We start from the raw sequence: 16,581 nt of genomic DNA on the forward strand, positions 1-16,581 counted from the left end.
CAGTGATTAGAGGAAATAACTGACAATTGGTCTATGTATCTCTAGTGCTGTGAACAGGAGGCCTCTTAGATTGCTTCAGCGCTGGCCAGAACATTCCAGAGTTGTAGAATAACTTTCTTTGGGAGGGTCAGCGTCTCAGGGATCAAAGATAGGTGTGTTACAGGCTTTTCACTGCCAGTATTTCACTGTTATATGGGCTACACGGACTTGTGCCATACAGGATGCTGGTTTGCACTTTTAATTTTCAGACTGGGAAGTAAACTCAGATGATATGGGCCCTTGAGTGAGGTCTGTCTGCACCTGCTTTTTCTTCCTTTGTAGATGGGGTGAAGGCCTGAAGGTGATAAGAACGGAGACTGACAGGCCACTTGATTGCCGATGTTTTCTGCTTCTTTGTGCCTCACCGCTACACTAACTCTTTCAGGTAGAGACATTTTAAATTACTGGGTCTCATAATCACTTCTCTTTTCCACTGGGCTTAGTGACTGAGGCATTACTCCCATTTTGTCCCTCTCACTTGGAGAAGTGATAGCTTCTCCACAATTGACAAGGAGACATGTTCCTAGCTGAAATGGGAGGGGCAGGGCTACTCAGTGTCCTTTTGTGCCACCCATGTTATCTCTGTAATACAGATTAGTCTCTCCAACCTGAAGAGAAGATTAAGTTTGTTTTCTTTGAAGAAACCGCTTCAAGAACTCTCTATTGCCAGCACTCAAACGCTTCCAATGAATCTCACTGCATGTACAAATTATTAATGTTATTATTTATTTATATTATGGCAGTGCCTAGGAGCCCTAGTCTTGGACCAGAGCCCACTGTGCTAGGCACAGCACAAACACAGAACATAAAGACAGTCTGTGCCCCAAGGAGCTGGACAGATGGTTTAGACAGACACGGGAGTACAAGTACTCAATGAGATAATAATTGTCAGCATAAATTGTAATGGTCACTATGCTCCCAACCATGCTGTGTAAATGGATAGGCCAGTTAAAAGTCGCACTGAATGATATTTCAACAGAAAAAAATCTCAGCAAGTTACTAGAAATTTTCTGAAATTTACATGTGTATTCATTACTAAGACACCCAGCAAGATGTCATGCAACAATGACACTTCATAACCATAGTCAGCACCAACAGCTGGTTACATCTTTAAAACACTGTGCAAATAGACGGCTTAATATTTAGAACACCCTTATGAGTAACGTAAATGATCCTTGTTTTACAGACGGAAAAACTGAGAACAACAACATTAGCTACAGAAGCCTATTAGATGTAACCTCTGGACTCAATTACAATTGGTTAAAGAGAATACAGTGAATTAATGCTACGCTTTACCTGTGACAACTGCACTGTGGATTTTGAATGAATTTTGGAAGCAACATGGCAGTAATATTCTTAACAGTAAAATATCCTGTAATAACAAACTACATGGTATTCTGAGATTTTAGTATCATTTTTCCACTCTCCTTATTGTAAGTTACTTTCTGCAGTGATTGCAATTGGTCAAAAAAAAAAAAACACCACAATTATTTTCCACAAAACAATTGAAACCAAAATTTTTCATTTTGTTCAGCTTTTTTCCTGTGGAATAGTCAGATGTTCTGATTAAGCAACTTGAAATAAAAATTTACTTCATTCAAATTTAATCAAATGGAATCACAGCAAAAAAATTGTGTATTTCACATTTTTTTTTTTTTAGGGATTTCCCCTCTTTCTCCCTCACCTTTTCCAGTAAATGTTTTTCCCTCCAGTGTGAAAAGGGAAAAAAGGAGACAAAAAACCCAAATCCAAAACATTTTCATTTTTATTTCATTAGATGGGAATTGAACCTATTTTTTTAAATTTTAAATCAATTTGTCATGTTGGAAATTCTGAATGTTGCAAAGAAGTTGAATAGCTCAAAATAGACATTTTTTAAAGAAAAACTTTTCACTCAGCACTAAAAAGATATTTATGCAACCTTCCCTTTTACTCTAGACATTTCCTTCAATAGGTACATCCCTTCCATATTGGCAATTTATAGTACTTTGCTTTTATTTACCTTGTGTTTTTATTATGCATGTAAAACTACGAGTCATTGTAGAGACAGTTCTGAACCAAATAGACTGGATCGCCCCCCTTTCCCTCCTCCCCGCCTTAATGAACTTTGGGGTATTTGAAATCCAGAGCTGAATTTCTTTTTCCCTTAAGCCCTTCTCTAACTGAATTGTTCTCCACAGCCTTATGTTTCGTAACTCATCCCAGTGTATCCTTTTTCTCCTCTACAATCTTTGGAGGGAAGAATTCAATATGTGAATAAGGAGACAAGACACAAGTGTGTTCCTGTAAAAATGTGCACATTCAGAGAACCAATTAAACATGAGTGTAGCATGAGACTCAAACACGCCAAGATTATCTGAATAAACAGACCACAGGGCATCTCACGATTCATGATGCATTCAAGTGCGAATGGAACCCGGGAAGAAAAGGAGCCTAAAAGACTGATTTATAATAAAATGGCTGTTTGATAGCCATTGATTTTTATTCTGACCTTGCAAGAATCAATCTTTGTAGAGAAACAAGCACAGCTACAGTGCACTAAAGCACGAGCTGCACAATGCTGTTACCTTAAATAGGAGGATAAACTAATACCCAGTGTGGAACTGTGCACCCGCGGGGAACTCAGCACGGAGGACAGTGTGATGCTGCAGAACCAGCTCCAGAAACATTCCACAAATAATGTAACAAAACCCTATCTCAGGGAGCAAAATATTTCTAGCTGACTACACAGTACCTTAGGCCCCTGTGGCATCTCAACAAATCTACAGCAGATAATGGTCTAAAATTTAGATGTGGATGTAGCTGCTAAATCAACAAACAAGCTGTCTTCAGGGTTAAGCTTGGGCTCCAAGGCATCATTTCAGTGGCCTGTTAGGGTCACTCTAAGATCTGTATTGCTCCTAGAGATTTCTCTTCTCCCCCTGCTTTTTCACCTGCCTACTTCTTCCCGGCCTCAGCAATCTCTCCTTCCCCAGATCATCCATTCGCCACTTTCCCACATTCCACCAGTAGCTTCACCAGTAAGGATCCAATCCTGAAAACACAACACAATTGAAAAGCCTCATTGAAGTCAATGGGCATAATGTACCACACGTACTCACAGGAGACCAAATTATATTTATACGGGCCATGTGGTTTCCATCATCCCTCTTCTCATGGTCCTAATTGATTAAATCAACATTAAGCATGGAAGTATCAGAGTCAAGAGCTGCACAAGGAAGTGGGACACTCATCAATTCTCCAACAAGACAACAAACACAAGCACCAAAAATCCAATGGGAAAAAGACACAAAAGACACTGAAAATTCCCACTTACAATTAAAGGCCCCCTGTTGTTTTCACGATATTTGTTCTGGAAGAAAATGTAAACAACGGTGGCTGCCAAGGAATACAGGAAGGCAAAGACCGCGATAGTGACGAAGAATTCCGCAGAAGAAGAGAAGTCCCCTATTAGCGAGAGCGTTTCTCGTCGTTTGCCTTCGCAGGTGGGAGCATCAAAATTCACCTGATGCAACCTAAAAAATCCAAGACAGGAGAAGTGAGTTGAAAAGGCATAGGGATTGTTACCTACTAGTGATATGTTACATCTGAGCTGTGTTCTCATTGCTTTAAATGCTGACATACGTAGGTCTCAATCCTATTAACCCTTGTGTGTGTGAGCAGTCCCGTTGACTGAGTTCAGTGGAGCTAGTCACATGCTTAAAGTTACTCACATGTGCAAATGTTTGCAGGATTGGGAATGTAATAACCTAAATTAAAGCCTTTAAATCAACTGCATCATAAACAAAATAAGCTTTAAGTAAGACCATTTCAACATTTTTGCACAAACATCTGAGATAACGGTGAAGTCCTGTAGGGAAAAGTAAAAATTACTCTTGTTCATCTAAGCAAAAAACCTCAGATTTTTCACTTTTACAATAATTAAGGGGAGGAAACATTACAAAACCGGGTGACTCTTGATTTCTTGAGAACAATTAATTCAGCACAAAATTGCTTGCAATCTAATCCAGAATGACAGACAAAGACCGTGCAGTTTGCTGGTTTAATAAATCATTAAAGCAAGCTCAGGTCTTGCGTAAATTGCATAGTGCCTGGCTTCCAGTAGATCTTTAACTTATGACTGTGTGGTATGTGGCACTTTTAACAGAAAAGGCTTTCGAAATGTGGTTGCAGCAGAAACTCTGTGTGTGTGTGAGAGAGAGTGCATGAACTAGTCACTGCTGACTCAGTTCTAAATTGCACCAGCATTTCCCATGCAGAGGTTGTCCCCTCTGTTCAACCAACACCAACTTCCCCGAATCATGTCATGGAAAGATGTTTGCAAGCCCAGGAAGAAGCATATTGTGAGCCAACACTCCCTCTGGCTTGATGCATTGGGTTCTGTTATCCACTACTAGCATGAACAGAGGTTAAGATCGGGACTGTGTGTAGGGGGGTTATTTTTAATATTAAAACTTCCCAACAAATGCCAGTTAAAAGATCGCCCCACGGTTTGGGCAGCCAATCAATCTCCCCTCGCCATTCTGCTCCAATATCATCTGTGTCATAGCTGATCCGGAATGCTGAAAAGTGTCAACTGGCACTCAACTCCGAATACTTATGTAGCTGAAGCATCACCGCCCTGTGGCAAGGACTCGGGTACCAAGTATCTGAAGAGATTCCATTAAGTGGAAAATCCAAGCATCAATGCCTCCATTGGCCTGGAGTGATGAACCGTGGCCAGTGAGAGCTGCGATCGGCAGAAACTGTGGATGCGGCAGGTAAACAAACCGTCCCAGCCTGCCAGGGGGCTTACCCTGGTGAGCCGCATGCCAAAGGTTGCCAACCCCTGGTCTAGACAGAGACCTAATCCCGTTAACTCAGTTTTGACAGTAACTTGGAAATCAAACAGCATTAGAATGCAGGAACAGAGCACCAGGCAGAAGTGGTGCTGCACGATGAGCGGGCACAACCATGTCTGTAGGCTCTAGTCTGTTACATTTATAAACATCAGGAACAAAGGGGGTTCTGGGGTGATAGATATTGGGCAGTTGGAAAAGCAAAGCTAATGAACACAATCAAGGAGCAGATTAAGGAGGGCATGACAGAGGTGCAGATACAATGCTGAGGGTCTAAGGAAGGTGGAGGTGACAGAGTTATTGGAGAGGTAGCAGCCATTTCCAAAAGCAGTTATGATCTGAAGCTAAGAAAGGGCTGAGCCGTATGGAAGACATTCCCTAGCACAGAGGGTAAGTAATGTGTAGAACTGAGTGCCAAAGATAACAGCAGTCATGAATATATTTTTAACTAAAGAGAATTAGGCTCTTAGAGGAAAACAAGATATTCACGGTATAAATCTCACAAGGTAGAGTAATGGACATTGGTGGATTGCATGGCTTTTTCTTCTTCTAAGCCAAACAGAACCTAACTAAATGCACAGAAGGAACTCTCTCATTGGCCGATGCATAAAGATATTTATTTGCTGCAGACATATTCTTCAGTGAGCTCCTGCTGCAATATCCTTGGTATAGCTAAAATAATTCATTTGTCTCCTTAGATTTCAGCATTCTGGAGATGTACAGTAACAGACGCTCTTGTCCCCTATCAGCCAACAAAGTCTGATTAAAACTGAACATATGAGAGAGATACTGAACATATATTCAGACAGTTATCTGACTTGGTTTTAAAGCTTCCTTTCTCTATTATGCATACATTTTTTATCAAGGCTTATCGTCTTTCCATGGAAAAAGAAAATATCTCCTAGTGCCTGTCTCTGGGATTTTGCAAGTCCTGGAGACAAAAGGTTTTTTTTATTTTTTTTAAATATAATCAGGGTAGAGTATTCCAAAAGTGGCCTGGCCATGGACAGAAAAATAATCTCCTGCCAGCAATCAGCAAGAAACACTTCTCTTGCACACCTTTGCTTATGTACCGTACCGTACTGTACCTAACCAGAAATAAAGATTGGTTCAAAGCCCATTCGAATCAACGGGAAACTTTGCATTGATCTCAGTGGGCTCTGGATGAGTTATTAAGCATGACCATCCTCTGATTCCACAAGCAGGTTAATTACATTTGTTAAAAGTGCTAGGTTGACTTTCTTAGAGGAGAAATCCTTTATTTATCCATGGAACAGGGACAGCACAGTTAGCTGCTCTCCAAGCTTCCTTGATGGTATTTTGCTAATGTATCTTAATTCTGATCTATCCGGGGAGAACCACCACTAGGAATAGTTCACCCTCCAATGCTCATTTGGTCCTCAGCCCCTCTAAACCTGACAGCAAAGTTGTCAGTTATTTATCTAAGCTCAGTTTTCTGAATGCTTCTCTAGGAATTTATGGGTTGAAATACTGCAGGAAATATCGTTATATCTCAAATATGACTCTGAGGCAACTGTGGTGATGTTTTAATGGCAACTACCGTGGGAGTTTGATGTATATATTTACCAGCTGGACAGAGCGATGGCTTCATCCTCTAATGGGGAAGAATGAAGTTATTAAGAGACTGGCTTTGCTCTGAGGATCAGAGCCATCTGGGCAGTTTTTATGTTAACACCTGTTAAACAGACTTGCAAAGACACAAGACCATGACTTGTAAATTTCACTTCAGTCCACATTAGCTTTTTAAGAATGATGGAACTGTGCTTAGTTACACCATAAAAGCAGTGAGGTAGAAAAAGAAATAATAAAGAGGTAATATTAGGAGCCTGCCCACATTTTATCATTTTAAAATCTGTTTCTAGCCCTTTCTTTTCCTCTTGCAGTCCTGAAATAACATTTTGAGGCAATTAATGTGAGTAGCAAACAGCTGACCAAAGGTAAAGTAACTAAAGGACATGATTCTCATCACATTTAAGGGGCAATCTGCATAGTTTTCTCCAATGCATCTCAAGTTGGGTGCCTGATCCTCAGCTGGTGCAAATTGACTTCATGTCACTGAAGTCTGACCATCTGTCCCTAAGTCTCTCAAAATGATTTTTGCAAGCCTGATGGGGTATTTGAAAATTAATTGATATAGTTTCTCTTTTCTACCCTCCATTCACCCTTTCTGTGTCCTTCCCTCTGACCCATGATAGGCCTGAAGTTTTGGTTTTAAATTTCTAATCCCTGGATCTCTCTGGCAGTACCTTCCTGGCCAAGTATCTTACAGGGATACTGGATACACTGTGATTACACGGGCCTTCTTTCATTACATTATTTTTACTCATGAGCGTCTATGTTTAGATTTTTCCAGCCCTTAAGGGAGGCTGCAGTAATTGGTGCCTCTTGTGGCCACCTCACCTCAGCCCAAACAATCTATAAGATCAGCTGTGCAGAAGGGCTCAAAAATAGGCTATGACTCAGCCCTAGCAGGAGGAAGATAGATGATCCTCACATACAGGTGGTTAGGCAGGATTACTACCATTGCAGGATTTGTTCTGGACGTTCAAAATCAAAAAAGAGTCCTATGAAAAATGGAAAGTAGGTCAAATTACAGAGTATGAATATAAACAATTAACACGAGTATGTAGGGACAAAATTAGAAAGGCCAAGGCACAAAACGAGATTAAACTAGGTAAAGACCTAAAGGGTAACATGAAAACAGTCTAGAAATACATTAGAAGCAAGAGGAAGACCAAGGACAGGGGGGAAACTAATAACAGAAAATGTAGAAATGGCAGAGATGCTTAATGACTTCTTTGTTTCGGTTTTCACCAAGAAGGTTGGTGGTGATTGGATGTCTTACATAGTGAATACCAGTGAAAATAAGGTAGGATCAGAAGAGGCTAAAATAGGGAAAGAATAAGTTAAAAATTACTTAGACAAGTTAGATGTCTTCAAGTCACCAGGGCCTGAAGAAATGAATCCTAGAATACTCAAAGAGCTGACTGAGGAGATATCTGAGCCATTAGTGATGATCTTTGACAAGTCATGGAAGATAGGAGAGATTCCAGGAGACTGGAAAAGGGCAAATATAGTGCCAATCTATAAAAAGAAAAATAAGGACAAACCAGAGAATTACAGACCAGTCAGCTCAACTTCTGTTCCCAGAAAGATAATGGAGCAAATAATTAAGCAATCAATTTGCAAAGATCTAGAAGATAATAAGGTGATAAGTAACAGTCAGCATGGATTTGTCAAGAACAAATTGTGTCAGACCAACCTGATAGCTTTCTTTGACAGGATAACAAGCCTTGTGGATGGGGGGAATTGGTAGACGTGGTATATCTTGATTTTAGTAAAGCTTTTGATACTGTCCAACAAGACCTTCTCATAAACAAACTAGGGAAATGCAACCTAGATGGAGCTACTATAAGGTGGGTGCATAATTGGCTGGAATATTGTTCCCAGAGAGTAGTTATCAGTGGTTCACAGTCATGCTGGAAGGGTATAATGAGTGGGATCCCGCAGGGATCAATTCTGAGTCTGGTTCTGTTCAATATCTTCATCAATGATTTAGATAATGGCATATAAAGTACACTTATAGAATTTGCAAAGCACTTGCAACCCCTCCAAGCTGGAAGGGGTCACGAGTGCTTTGGAGGATAGGATTAAAATTCAAAATGATCTGGACAAACTGGAGAAATGGTCTGAAGTAAATAGGATGAAATTAAATAAGGATAAATGCAAAGTACTCCACTTAGGACAGAACAATCAGCTGCACACATACAAAATGAGAAATGACTGCCAAGGAAGGAGTACTGCGGAAAGGGACCTGGGGGTCATATTGGACCACAAGCTAAACATGAGTCAACAGTGTAATGCTGTTGCAAAAAAGGCGAACAACATTCTGGGATGTGTTAGCAGGATTGTTGTAAGGAAGGCACGAGAAGTCATTCTTCTGCTCTGTTCCAGTTTGATCAGGCCTCAGCTGGAGTATCGTGTCCAGTTCTGGGCACCACATTTCAGGAATAATGTGGACAAATTCGAGAGAGTCCAGAGAAGAGCAACAAAGATGATTAATGGTCTAGAAAACATGACCTATGAGGGGAGATTGAAAAAATTGGGTTTGTTTAATCTGGAAAAGAGAAGACTGAGAGGGGACATGAGAATAGTTTTCAGGTATGTCAAAGATGGTTACAAAGAGGAGGAAGAAAAAAATGTTTTTCTTAGACTCTGAGGACTGGACAAGAAGCAATGGGCTTAAATTGCAGCAAGGAAGGTTTAGGTTGGATATGAGGAAAAGCTTCCTAACAGTCAGGGTGGTTAAGCACTGGACTAAATTGCCCAGGGAGGTTGTGGAATCTCCATCATTGGACGTTTTTAAGAGCAGGTTAGACAAACACCTGTCAGAAATGGTCTAGGACAGGACACTGGACTAGATGACCTCTCGAGGTCCCTTCCAGTTCTATGATTCTATAATTCTATGTTTGTTAAATTGGGACAGGTCCCAGGTGAAAAATGAAGAACTGGGGTTATCAACTAGGATCACCGTCTACCCACCCTTTAATGACATTTTCTTGTGTTAGGCTGGGAGCTCCAAACTCTTCTCTAATGTCCTACCATTGCTGGATGCCTGATTCAGCTTTTCTGAGGATAACATTGCTTGTCAGTGACTCACAAAGACATTTTCTCCATCTCTTCCCTTCACTTTTGCTGCATCTCTGCCTGCCCTTCTGTTTTCTATTCATCCCCCATTGCTTCTGATCTCCGATCTCCCTACCCAGCCCACCTCTCCCTTTTCATTGGTCTTCTCCCTCAGTTCTTCCTCCACTCAACTGCCCCTTTCTGCTTTTTACAACAATTTCTTGCACGTTACCCTCTCTTGTAACTCTCTTATCCCCATCCCCTAAGCACAAGGAGCAGCTCACTAGCAGCACCGGCAACGTTCAGTGCTACCTGTCCTAGTAAGTCAATGAGCCAAGGCCACAAAGTCAAGTTCAACCTGGCATGAATTTTACTTGCAGACATTAGTATAAGCAGCTGTGAACAGCCCTCTATCTTTCTATGACAAATTTGTGTTTGTTGACTGCTGGTAAATATATGTCCATCAGGGAAAACTTCACTGCACGTGAATTGTCACTCATACACCTATAGAATAACACTAGATGGGAAAAGGAGATGGCTGAGAGAGCCTGTAGGGAAAAAGAATGGCACAGCAACATTTCTCCTCTTCTCTTTCTATCCTCTGAGTCCTTAATTTCTGTAATTCATTTTTTCTTTCTGCTCCGGAAGTGCTAGCAAAGTCAAATGAAACATCAACACTCCACACACATCAAACTCAATAAATGTAGAGATGCCGACAAAAGACACATCCCCAGTTCTGTCTTGCAAGTCCCAACAACCTCCCAATAAATTCCTTCCACCCAATGTTGCAAATTCACGTGAGCAATTGTTTTTAGGCAGAGGATGGGCCTGAACTGAATCCCCGGGTCCAAATGCCCCTAAACGTTGGTGAAGTTCCGATTCATACCTGGACTTAGCATCCAGGCTTCATTTCTAAATGTGCTGACCTGAAAGCCCAGCTCCAACCACTCCTGAAACTTTGAGGCTTGGACCCATCTTTCTTTCCAGCGAATGCTAAGTGTCCTCCCCTGCAGTCCCTATGAAGGAAAATCTCCAGCTGTCTTCAATAGTTTTGCCCAGAGGATCAGGCCCTTAAGTGTGCTGTGTGGAGTAAGAGAACCAGAAAAAACCCAGGTTCAAAGCCTGCCTGTGATGAAGCAATGACAAATTTCAGACTGTGATCCTGACATCACACCAACCTGGTTCTTTCACAGTTTAATCACTCTGTCACTGTTCAGCGCCACAGTCCATATTTTATTTTGTTTGAAACTTCATGACAATTTGAGGTTCATCTCTCGTGTATGCACATGGGCTCATTCTCTCCCTTTCAGACAGAGAGCTCTCCAGACTGCAATTTGAAAGTATTCACGGCCCTGATAACTATTCTTCGCAGTGTCTTGCTCTTTCATTAAACTCAGCACTGAATAAAATCGGGTATGCTGCACTGCTTGGTGAGTTTGTCAGCCCACTGACAGCAATACAGGTACACTGGTTTAAAACTTGTGTGAGATCAGACACTCAGAGCCTACGTTTTATATCCTTTTTTCCCCTACAGCTTTGCAAACTAAGTTGTCATGAGAATTGTGATGACAAGACAGCTATATTGTGGAGCTCGACAATATCATAAAAGGGCCCTTGGGTTTTTTGGATTCTGCCTTGTGCTGCAATACTAATGCACTGCTGTCTTTTCAGACACTCGCTGTATGTCCCTAGGAAACAAGAGTTTGGAGGTAGGAGCACAGAATAAGGGTTAGCACTGCTGCACACAGTTTGTGGGAAGCCTGTGAGATCCTTCCATTTGAATACCCCCTTTCAAGCTGCCTTTGCACTGTGACATTTCAAGACACCTTCAGTGGGGAAATGGCAGTATCAAAGGGACCCCTTTCCTTAACTAATTGCAGGCTGTGTTAAGGTGAGTTGTCCCCTGCTCATGCATGAGCATCTCTTTGACATTCACTGTTACTGATCTCCTCTTATAACTGATACACATATGGGAGCTGATTCAGGAAACATCCCTGTTCAGCTAAGCATCTAACCATGGGCTTAACTTTGATGCTGAAGGCACTGCAGCATGTGCTTAAAGTTAAGCATGTGTTTAGGGTCTTTTGCTAAATACAGAAAAATCTTAAGTGTTTTCCTGAGTCAGGGCAATGATCTGTTCCTGGTAAAAAGAAAAAATGTGAACCTTTTTCTGCATGGGAAATTCTGAATGAGGGGTATTTCTCCATTTCATTACTGGAAATGAGCAGAAAAGCAGACACTTCAATACAAACATCTTGATGCCACTATATACTTTGGTAAGTTGTCTTATTTTCTTAAAATAACAGCTTACAAACTGGTGAACATATGACACGTGACATCCACACACACAATGTGACACCCTGTCAAAGGGAGTGCCTACTCTGTTGCGCCTCCTGGTGAGTCAGTGTGGTGCTGCACATACTTCCCGCCTCAGTGTCCCTTCTCAGGAAGCCAATAATTCCAGCTGAGGTACTCTGGATGCTTGATTCAATAATATCTTCTTGTTTATTACAAATACACCTATGAAAAAAGGGTCATAACAAAGAGTCCCAAATAACAAAAGGTAATTCTGGCTTTCAGGGATCCTCCCACGCCAGCTCTCTAAGCTCTGTTCCCAGTACTTTTTCTCTGCCTTTAAATCTTTCCTCACGCAGAAGCCCAAGCTCTCCTCCTGGAGCTGGACTGCAATTTATCAACCTCTGCTAGCCTCACTTAGTGCTCATGCTCAGAAAGATTGCCACCTCTCGCTGCTGGTGTATGCTCCCTGCTAACACAGGTGGTACAGGAGCCTTCTTACTCCCGTCGGCGTCTGCAGGCATCAGCCCTGCTACAAAGGAGAAGGCAGCATTTATATCAGATCCTCTTCCTAGCTCATTCCTTATTAGCTGAGTGAGAAGAAAGCCCAGCACCAGTCCTGCTGCAAGGCTCCCGGGCCCAGGCCCTGGTGATTCCTTCTGAATGCCAGGTCTTCCCGGACTCCTTTCCTCTCTCCCCATATTTCCTCAGGCTGTGTGTATCAGACCACCCAAACTCTTGAAGACCCATGCCATGTGTAAGACTGACCAGTAGGCTGTACTGCTCTTAAGGGGAAGACTACCCCACCAGAACCCACATATTATTCTTGCTCTGGTCCAAAAATCCCCATGGAAAAAAGAATATTAAATTTTCTTCCTTGCATTTGTGCTTTATTTCCCCCATTTTTTGTTTCTATCTGCTACGCCCATTGTTAATTTTCTTTGCCGTTTTAAGCAAAAGAAAGTATTAACAGCAATGCGACCAGAACCACCACCAGAAAAAGTGTGTGTGTCCTGGAAACTCGTTACTGCAGTAGCAATTCTTGTAGGAACATGTGGTGAAATGTTTCCTTTAGGCTGGTAATCTCTAAAAAGGGGAGGTACTGTTCTGAAATACAAAAGTCATCTCCTGAGATGAACAGAATCCGTACAGCTCCCAGTGACTGGTGAGATAAAAGACCAAAAAAACCCACAACACATTTTTAATGGTCTATGTTTTTCCAGTGAACAAAGGAACAAAGTAAGGAAACTTCTTTTAGATACCTTAGGAAATAATTAAGTTCCCAGCAGTTCCTCCTGAGCATGCTGATTTGTTCTGCAGACAATGGACTTCAGCCATTTCTTCTCTGGGAAATTGTGCATATAGAGGAGCAGTGCATCTTACAAAGGTGCTGAATTTTAAATCTTTCATCAACTCCATGTGGAGAATATTTACAGGTGTGGGCACATGCTGACTTTACACCTGTTATCCATTCCTCTAATGGACTAAATCATGTTCCCAGAAGCAGTGTCTTATATATACTACTTTGATGAAGGAAAAATACTTTAAAAGTGTTCCATGATCCTTAGTTAGAAGGGCAGATCTGTCCGGGAAGGAATGGTCTCCACTTTTCTGAAATCCCCCAGAATTTATTCTTTTCCATAGCCAACATCTTCTGTCAAGCACCAACATTTCCCACAGCATGGTTCTCCAGAGGGAAAGCAAAGGGAGTAGCTCTTAACCAAGCAGGAAAGTATGTTCTTCCAGTGCTCGGCGTCTCTGCTTATTTAATGATTAAATCCTTAACATCTGAAAGTCTATCCAATAACAGCAACCCACGAAGGAGGTTCTCTTATAGCAATCAGGAGAGTAGATGGAGCCAGATAGTAGCCACTGATAAGAGGTCAGGTGCATCTGCACTGTGACTCATTTGTCTGAGCTATATTTATTGCAATTATTATCTGGAGTTTTTTTTAACCCTGTTGGTTCCTGCAATTAGCCATCTTAGGCTTAGGGTTCCTCTTTTGTGGAAAAGTAACATCTGAACAGCAACAAAGCTGGGAGCTTTTGTCTGCTATGAGTGGAATCCCTAGCATACACCTCACTGCCGTTCTAAAGTTGACTCTTTGAAGAGGAATTCCTTACAATGGGGGAAATCTTTATTTGCAGAACTGAAGCAGTAATAAGAGCTTCTGGAAGGTACTCTTAAATAATGTGGACACTTGCAAGTGGAGATTTACTACGAAGTGGGGACTATTCCATTGTTCCTACCATTCTATGTCCACTTCTCACCAATTCTAACCTTTATCCAGTGACTTCCACTCACACCATTTACTTCTCAGGATCAAGAAACTGTTGGGTAGGATCTATTTGCAAAGAAAGATGATATGTTAATACTGCATGTGATCTTCTCAAAGTCTTTCAGAGTTAAAGTTCTCTTTGCCCTTTCAGGGTCAAACATCTACAATTATAAGATGGAACAGAGGATTCTGTGAAGGTGTGGTGTGGTTAAGCAGACAAATGAAAGATAAAAATTGACCTACAGGTGATTTCAAAGGATACACCATTTTGCATTTACTCCTCCAACACTCATTACATCTCCTTCTCAGAAATATGCCCTTTGGGAGGTTCTTGGAAAGGAAGAAAACTTTCTCCAAATGTGCTAATTAAGCTATGAAACAATTTTATGCTGCCACCTCTAACCCTGTTCTCCAGTGTATCTTCTGCTATTTTTTCCAGATAAAACAATTATTAACATTCGGTTGAATGTTCCTCTCCCCCATGTTTGCCTACCTGACTCCAATATGATAGGGATAAGACCGCCCTTCACAGCACAATTTGCAGATATAATTCTTCACCTGTAGGCATGGAGTGTTTATGTATTTATTCAGTACGGTTTACGCTTTCACAAGTGTCCAAGAAATTCTGGGGACCTGTGTTGTAGGGGACTCATCTTGAGACATTAGGCCTGATTTTCAGAGATGCCCGGCACCCAACTCCTTTCTTTGACTTACCCCTTCTTCCGTCTCCACTGCAGGTACAATCCAACAAAGGCTCTCTTGCACGTGAGTCTAAGGGAGTCTAACTGAGTGTAAGGGACTCTAACTTAGGGTGGCCAGCTGTCTGGTTTTCGAAAAGGTCGAAAGGGTCAAAAGTCGAGTCTGCAGTGCAGTGGAGCTAAGGCACGGTGCCTGCTGTGGCTCTCACAGCTCTCGCCCCAAGTGCTGGCTCTGCAGCTCCCATTGGCCAGGAAGCACGGCCAATGGGAGCTGTAGGGGTGATGCTGGCAGACAGGGCAACGTGCAGAGCCCAGAGGGAAAACATGTTGCTGCTTCTGGGAGCTTCTTGAGGCAAGCGGCGTCCAGTGCCTTTGCCTCTCCCCGCGCCCCAACTCCCTACCCCAGCCCTGATCCCCCTCCCACCCTCTGAATCCCTAGATTCCAGCCTGGAGCACCCTCCTGCTCCCCAAACCTCTCATCCCCAGCCCCACCCCAGAGCCTGCACCCGCAGCCAGAGCCCTCACTCCCCTGTGCCCCAACCCCCATCCCTTTCCTGCCCCCAAATCCCTCACTCCCAGCCTGGAGCACCCTCCTGCACCCCAAACCCCTTATTCCCGGACCCACCTCAGAGCCCATACCCCCAGACAGAGCCCTCCCCACAACCTCCAGCACCCCAATCCCTTGTCCCAGCCCTGATCCCCCTCCCAAATCCCTCATCCTCAGCCCCACACCAAAGCCCGCACTCCCTCCCATACCCCAACCCCCTGCTCTAGCCCGGTGAAAATGAGCGAGTGAGTGAGGGTGGGGAGAGCGAGCGATGAAGTGAGCGGGGGCAGGGCCTCGTAGAAGGGATGGGGCCTCAGAGGAGGGGCAGGTAAGAGTGTTTGGCTTTGTATGAGTAGAAAGTTGGCAACCCTTATCTAACCTATGCCATGTACACATCACTGCTAAAACTGGCCCAATGCCTCTTGTGAATACAGGACAAAAAAAATAATAATCAAGTGTCACTTAAGATCTAGATACTCACAAAAAATCAAGTGTCAGTTGCTACAAATTTGGCCCCTTGTATTTTTTTAAACTGATCGCTGTCCAAGAGATGTTCACTTTTAAAATCCTTTCATAACTTCCACTAAGGTCTTCCTAGGGATACGCAAAATCACAAGCAGCCCTGGTTCAGACATCAGCTTCACTACATACTTGCACATATGCATCACACCTACTGAAATGTTTGTAGGGCCAGGCCCAACATTGATCCTAAAAATCTCATTCTTATTACAGCTGGCTTTAGGGATTTAAAATGGTTCCACTTCCCTAGAATGCTGTTAGAACACACCTGTGAGTGTAATTCCACAGCAGACATTATATAAAAAAATGTAATATGCCACTGGCAATTTATCTGGAAAAGCTTTACTAAAAGTGTATTTTCTGGTGGGTGGTTTCCAGTCAGAATACTGGAAAATATTTTCCTCTCTCACATATTTTCAGTTTCCTGACTCATTAGTAAGAATTTTTTTTGAAGTTCTGTTTTTAATGAGACAATCTGTTATTCACGTGTTCTGCGCTGTATATGCTGCTGTGAGATAAACTGCTTATTTCTGTATAAAGTCTATGATTAAGCAGTGGGCAGGCTGGGACTGTTGTTTATGACATGTCATAACTATAAAGAGAAGGATAACAACTCTCCTGTGTACAATACTATAAAATCCCTCCTGGCCAGAGAGACTAAAATCCTTTTACCTGTAAAGAGTTAAGAAGCTCAGGTAACCTGGCTGACACCTGACCCA

The 16,581-nt window shown here is 42.3% G+C and overlaps 1 protein-coding gene across 3 annotated transcripts in view; it reads right to left on the reverse strand.

Moving 5' to 3' along the window:
• The window catches only part of SYNPR (synaptoporin), a 182,530-nt gene that overhangs the window by 9,985 nt on the left and 155,964 nt on the right, over positions 1 to 16,581 (reverse strand). For all 3 annotated transcript variants that reach the window (XM_032801034.2, XM_032801036.2, XM_032801037.2), the window contains one exon: positions 3,356 to 3,554. In XM_032801034.2, the coding sequence (XP_032656925.1) occupies positions 3,356 to 3,554 (199 nt within the window). The remainder of the gene's footprint in view (positions 1 to 3,355; positions 3,555 to 16,581) is intronic.

The sequence above is a fragment of the Chelonoidis abingdonii genome, chromosome 17 (assembly GCF_003597395.2).
Source record: "Chelonoidis abingdonii isolate Lonesome George chromosome 17, CheloAbing_2.0, whole genome shotgun sequence".
Taxonomy (NCBI): domain Eukaryota; kingdom Metazoa; phylum Chordata; order Testudines; family Testudinidae; genus Chelonoidis; species Chelonoidis abingdonii.